The sequence below is a fragment of the Quercus suber genome, unplaced genomic scaffold (assembly GCF_002906115.3).
Source record: "Quercus suber isolate HL8 unplaced genomic scaffold, Cork oak 2.0 scaffold_1575, whole genome shotgun sequence".
In the NCBI taxonomy this organism is placed as follows: domain Eukaryota; kingdom Viridiplantae; phylum Streptophyta; class Magnoliopsida; order Fagales; family Fagaceae; genus Quercus; species Quercus suber.
Window position 1 is genome coordinate 1 of NW_027070944.1, and position 6,796 is coordinate 6,796.

A 6,796-nucleotide genomic window follows, 5' to 3' on the forward strand; every position below is an offset into this window, starting at 1 on the left:
ATTAAAACAAAAGAAGATTCCAGTTAAAAAAATACTGAATGTAAGCCCAAACTCATAAAATAAAAATAATAATACAGGAACATTTAATTTCTTGCCTGTTATTCTGCCAAAAGAAAAAAATATTATTGCCTGTTATATTTTGTGATAAGCAATTTCATTTATTGATCAATTCAATCAGAAAGGAAGGGAATTTTCTTGTCCCATCTGGCAAATTAAATTAACCATTGAACATTGACATACTTGACTCATCACAAGGTAAAGTATATAAGTTTCTGTTTTCCCTTTTCCTGTGTATCAAAATTCCATACTAGATGCCTCAGTTATTGAGGATATTTTAGCATGCAATTCTTCTAATACTACAATAATAACAAGCTTTAGTCCCAAATTTTTGGGATCAATTAGGAATACTCAATAGACTAATCAAGGTTGGCCACATAAATTCTTTTTCATGAGTGTAGTTATTCTAAAAATACAAAGAGTAATATGATTCTCAACCAAAACAATACCCAGAACTGCAGGGAAATAAGGAGCCACTTAATTAAAATCAGGCTTCTCTGGGAATGTGCAGCCAGGCCTCTGAACTATAACATTTGCTGCATAACAGCCAGCTCTCACACACTCTTCAATGGATTTCTCTTGAACCAACTGTGATAAAAATCCTCCAACAAATGCATCCCCTACAAAACATAAGTTAACAAGTTAATTAATTATAAAAAAAGGTTCAATTTCTTCTTTGTGTGGTGTTAAACAAACATTTCTGGTACATGACTTTACTGCCTTCATGTATTAAGTTATATCAAGGCCATCAGGTACTTGCACAATCATGATTTTAATGTCAATGAGCAAACCAAACTTATTCATGGGGTATAAAAAGCAGTATGAAAAAGGTTCCCTAAATTCATTGGTAAAACCATAGTAACATTATTATTATTATTATTAATTTAGATTGGTGCTTTCAATTGTTCTGATCTGCCAAACAGGAAATGAAAGTAATAAATAAGGCAGATGCTTATGGCTATTTGAGTCTTGCCAATTCAATGATATATTTATAGACGGGTATAATTTGTAAGGAAATGAAAAGACAGAAATGGTGATAATGACCTTTTTCATTGAATGCTCTAGATGATTTAACTTTTTGACAATTATTTGCATGTAGAAGAGTAAGCTAGTCTATTCTGACATTTGAAACTTTTACCAGCACAAGACAACACATACCTGCTCCATTTGTATCAACAATTTTGTCTTTAGGTAATAATATTACAGGGAACTTCTTCACTTTTCCATCTTCAGCAACAACTACAGGATCTGCACCCTGAGTAATTACAACTATCCTCTTATGTGTTCCTGATGCTTTAGGCCATCGGGAAAGTCTTAGAGCTATTTCCTCTACATTTTCAGTCTGGTCAAGAACAGACCAAGCATGTTAAACTTTAAAACAAAAACAGTGAATCTGGTAAAATCTGATACCAAGCAACCATTACCTCCCAGCCTTGAACTTTTGAGAAGGTTCTTGCTTCTGTCTCATTTCCAAAAAGAAAGTCCATATACCTGAACCCCGAAGAAGGCATGTCCTATGTCAATATGTATATGTACTTATTACCACAAAAGAAGATGATAAAAATGCTTACGGCAAAAATTTCTCCAATGCATCCTTGCAGAACTCACAGATATATGGAGCAGAAAGGTTCATCATGAAGATCTGCAGAAAAAAAATTAGATATTAAAGATTTCTCATTCAGAAGCTACTTAAACCAGTTGATAAGAGAGGATTCCAAATATGTCTCATTATACCTTGTCATGTGCAGCTGCATGTTCAGAAACAAGCTGTATGGAGTCTGGGGATACGGGGAGGAAAAAGCCAGCAATGTAAAAATACTTGGCCTTCTCAACTATCCAAACAAGGTTTCACAAGGAAGTCGGTTTACAAGAATGACTACCTAGACAAAGGAGATATAAAACAAGAATGCATAGGCAGAAAGTGTACCCAATGCCCAGTTTTCTGGCCTTTTTAAATGCTCAGATTTGTAGCAATTTGCCGCCGACAAGTTAGCAACAAGTGACCTACATATTCAGCCAACAATAAGTCTTATTAATCCAGCCATGCACAAATTTGAGAACATTTGCTTTGCTTAAACAATAAGGGGAAGATGCAAGGCAACAGTTTATCAGGAAGCATGAGAAAATTTTACAGCAAGTTTGAGCAACCAACCTTTGATCACCCACAACACAGACAGCACAAGTTCCTGTTGGTGTAGATTCATCCTCATAATATTGAACCTGATTGATATGTATTAAATAACATTGGCAATATTACTACTCTATGGCCCAATGCTTAAGAATATATTTATGCAAAATCAAAAAAGTGAAAGAAGAAGAAGAAAAGAAAACTTACATTGACACCAGCAAGCTTTGAGTTCTTCTTCATCTCCTCTCCAAACTTGTCCTTGCCAATGCAACCAATATAAGTCGTTGCACCAGGAATTTGAAGCATCCACTGCAAAAGCAAAGGGTAACTCATTTACTGAGCAAAGGGATAATACTACTGAATTCTTCCACTCCCCTCAAAAGGAAGTAATAATGTACCTGGGCAACTCTGATTGAATTTTGAGTAGCACCTGCAGATAATAAAATCAAATTGAACTCATCATTGATCAATATTATCTACTGAAATCAAATAGAAAAACAATTTTTGAATTTCATTATTTGAGCAATGAATCCATTACCTCCAGCAGTGTACTCCACATTGGGATTGTTAGCCATTTCTTCATACCTGAGACATACATTTAACATTGGTCTATAGTCGAGCAAAGTAAAGAAGAATAGTTTACAGAAAAAATCTCATACGGATGTGAAGGGGGATCCAAGAAGTATCCAAGTTAAGCTTATATTGAAATTCCTAATCTTTAAGCAAGTTACCATGTACATTTCGGTGCCCATTTGATGAAAAGAGTTGGGAAAAACTCTTAAGCTCCATAAATATGACAATAACAGTTATGTCACGTTGCAGTTTCTCAAATACCTAAGCTAGTAAGATACTATTCCTTAATCAAAGTGTATATATGTCTTTGTTTATACTTTGTTTCGTAGGAGGGATGGAAAGTATGAGTGACATAGAGGACAGGAGAGTCCACCACTCCCTCATGTTTTCTAGTAGAAAGGAAAGCAGAGAGAGAAAGAAAAGTATAGATATCTAATTTATGCTATTTAAAAGAGAGCCCAATGTGCTCTAGCTCAACCTCAACTCCTCCCCTTATACATGCTATGGATGATTTTGTGGGCTCAACACCCATTGGATGCATGTATAACATACTAATAAAAATTAAAATTTTAAAAACAAATAAACCCAATTATAAAGAGCGTAGAATTTGGTGGTCTCATTACCAACAGGACATAATTCAAACTACAAATAAAAATTGTTAAAATAAAAATCCTTAAATTTGGCAAAGTGATAGAAAAAAATAGGAATGGTGGAGAGGTGGTTATCTTTTAAAATTTCATCACTAGGTGCGTATGTAACTTACCAAAAAAAACCCATCTATAAATATATAATGAGAAGTGAGTTAACAATAATTATAATAATTAGATAAAACAAACCTTTAATTGAAAAATATAAAAATAATAAAAAGGCACCTTTGAGCATGTGAGAAAAGGCTAGTTATACTATTATTTCCATATTTAAATAGTTTAAGTGAGGGTAAAAAGGAAATTTCACAACTTTTTTGTGCTCTCCCTCCTCAATCTTGCCCACTTTTTTTTATAAGTAGGTTTTGGTGGAACCAAAGGGGTTTAGTGATTTAGAACAATGTACACCTTTGATACGAGAACTTATGCAGCACAAATTCTCAAAGGGGATTAAAAATCAACAAGATCAGAAGAATAGAAATTAAAACTATGAATTAGCACCTAAGTAGGAATCAAACCAAGCCAGTGGAAAAATTCCAGCTAAAATTAAATTCATCATGAACTTATCTCTATAGGAGTACAAGAGCACACTTATATAAACTACTAGGACTAAATCTTAACCCTAATTGATTTGGATCAAAGCTTAATTATTGAATTACGAAAATAACATTAATGCCAAGAAATTAAATAAAATATCAATAACCTAATTAGTTAATAAGACCAAAACTAAAATCCAATTCAAAATTTGAAAAATGGAAAGATTTGTACAAGTTATACCTTTCGTCACCAATACCATTTTGTGGAAAATCATTATCCAATAGTTAAAATACAATTGACTTCTAAAAGTATATAAAACTAAATCAAAATAGAATAGACTTTGCAGTTGCACCCCTTGCATCATTTAGCCTCAGCCTCCCCCTCCCTTTACCCTTCTATGAAATGAGAGGATTTGCCCTCTCCCTTCACTTTCTCCTTTCTCCATCCTTCTTTGGTTCCGCCAATCCCTCCAAGGATTGGAACATGGGATAGTAAGGAGAGCTCATGGGTGCTGGTAGGTTTTTCTGTGACATAGTAGAAATTTTAATTAACTGTTGAAGACTTGAAGTTGCATTCAAGTACTGTCCTCGCAAAGTAGTATGCTTTTGCTACCCAAGTCATGATTAAATTAGAACATTATTTACATGCTTCTAATAAGCTGATTTCCATAGTTCTTCTATTCCGCTCCACGATATAGCAATTGAAACTGCTGGACAAATACTCATGGAACAAAATAAACACTTGTGCAATACTCATAGAACAAATATTAACACTTGTGCTGTCACTACACACACACACACGCACATACAACGACCTTATGATTATATCCCATTAATGATCTTATGTAACTCAAGTGAATTATCTATAGAAAATTGCACTCAAGTAAGTCAAATCAAAATGAGATTAAGCCATGTCAACTTTAACATACTACATTTTTTTAATTTATCACCACTCATATCACCCCTTCAAAATTGATGACTCATTATCTCACTGACTAAATCTTTACAGATCAACAGTAGTAATGCCCATCTTATAAAGTCTTTTCATCACTCCTATTATATCTTATAAATTGATGGTTATAATCTCACTGCCTGAATCTTTAAAATATTCAACAATTGTAGTACCCATCTTATACAGTACTAATTAGATCTCTGGTAAAGTAAAATTCAATCAAATTCAATCACATCCAATTCAATATTCAAGCAATTCTCATTTTCCATGGCCCAAGATTGAACATAGCTCAAACTGAGAACCACCACATCAAAAACATAAACAAAAATTAGCATTACACTGATCTTGACATAAAAAGAAATGTCTTACATTGGCACATGCTTTTCCTCTGCTACAATTGCATCGTTCGACTTCAGGTCATACCTGTTACAGAAAACACGACCAGCCAATCAAAACAATGAAACTGTATTTCTTTTCTCTCTTTTTCAATACATGTTATTCGAGGAAATTATCCGAAAAAGCCATCACAATGTCCTCACCAAAAAACTTAACTGAAAAACAGTTTCCCAAATTATCAACGCAGGATCCATACAATTAACATTATAAACAATTGTGACTAATTTAGTAATTTGTGGGCTGTTCCAGCAATTCCCAACTCCACCAAAATGGGAACTGATAAATGTAATATGTGAGCAATAAACTAAGGGAAAAGTTTGCGGCATTGATTTAGGAAATATTTTTAAAAACATTTTTAAAAAGCAACCGACTTTTTTTTTTTGACAACTTTTTATATTTTTCACAAACGTGTAATCAAAACTTTTTTAAAATAGTACGTTAACAAATGCGTTTATGTGAGAGAAAGTTGTATTCCACCAGCTACATTGAACAATTTCACCCTATATCCAAGCTTCAGTAAAAATTAACTAATATGTAAAACTGAACTTGCTAAAAACAAAAGCNAAAAAAAAAAAATTTCAAATTTTTCTAGGCGATAAAGGTAGAGCTGTTAAAATTGGTTGGTGGGTGTAACATACTTTTGCAAGTACTGTTCGTCGACGGCGGCTGAGATGTCGAGGAGAGGGTTACCCATGCCCATGAGAATGACTTCGTGCGCCATTGAATCAGAAGAAGCTGATCCGAGCAGAGAGAAGAGATAAGTTTACAAAGAAATCTATGAGAATGAGAATGATCAATGAAGTTATGAATGTAAGTGCTGTGTTGAGTCAAGTCCAATTATACCGTGGGTGTGCCGCCTACGTCAATAATGTTGCGTCAATGCATTATTTTATCATCACAAACTTAGGGCCTGTTTGGATACAGCTGAAAATTGAAAACTGAAAACTGAAAACACTGTAGTAAAATAATTTTTAAATGTGTGAATAGTACTGTGGGACCCATTTTTAATGAAAAAGTTGTTGAAAAGTGAAAATTGTGGATCCGTGAATAGTAAATTTGAATTGAAAAGTCAAACTTTGCGGCTACTGTTCATTGAACAGTAACCGCTACAGTATATAAACAGTAAAAAAATTGAAACCCGTGAAAAAAAAAAAAAAAAAAACTGAAACGCAAACGCGTTCAGCTTATCCACCCAAGCCAAACGGTCTTTTAGTGGTATTATTTTGAGTATCATTAGTGAGAAATTGTGATTAGTTAGTTGTAAAAAAAAAAAAAAAATTATCGGTGTTTTTTAGTGGGATAAAAAAAAAACGTTAGGTAGGCTGAGTGTTTTAAATTTTTAATCGTAATTTTCAATTTAGAATGTTTTATACATTGAAAAGTATTATCAGTTTTCAGTTTTTAAATTGGTATTGTTATAATTATTATATTGACAATACATAAAAAAAAAAAAAAAAAGACAATTTTTCTTAGAAATACATATTTTTACTAAACACTCAATTATGAGTGT

The 6,796-nt window shown here is 33.1% G+C and overlaps 1 protein-coding gene across 1 annotated transcript; it reads right to left on the bottom strand.

Moving 5' to 3' along the window:
* Nucleotides 1-177: 177 nt before the first annotated feature.
* LOC112025304 (adenosine kinase 2) lies at nucleotides 178-6,120 on the bottom strand. Its single transcript, XM_065769875.1, has 12 exons — nucleotides 5,925-6,120; nucleotides 5,260-5,313; nucleotides 2,724-2,770; nucleotides 2,584-2,615; nucleotides 2,393-2,494; nucleotides 2,210-2,277; nucleotides 1,985-2,061; nucleotides 1,792-1,889; nucleotides 1,629-1,699; nucleotides 1,482-1,548; nucleotides 1,216-1,399; nucleotides 178-677 (listed from the first exon to the last, which is right to left on the bottom strand). Exons 1-12 carry the CDS (start codon nucleotides 6,005-6,007, stop codon nucleotides 535-537), a joined length of 1,026 nt encoding a protein of 341 aa, XP_065625947.1. The 5' UTR covers nucleotides 6,008-6,120; the 3' UTR covers nucleotides 178-534.
* Between the last annotated feature and the right edge of the window lie 676 nt (nucleotides 6,121-6,796).

Coding starts and splice junctions, on each gene's coding strand:
- LOC112025304 (XM_065769875.1), bottom strand. CDS start 6,007: ATGGCGCACGAAGTCATTCTCATGGGCATGGGTAACCCTCTCCTCGAC. Junction 2,771..5,259: donor GAGGAAAAGCATGTGCCAAT/GTAAGACATTTC, acceptor TGTATGTCTCAG/GTATGAAGAAATGGCTAACA. Junction 2,062..2,209: donor TGTGTTGTGGGTGATCAAAG/GTTGGTTGCTCA, acceptor CTGAATATGTAG/GTCACTTGTTGCTAACTTGT.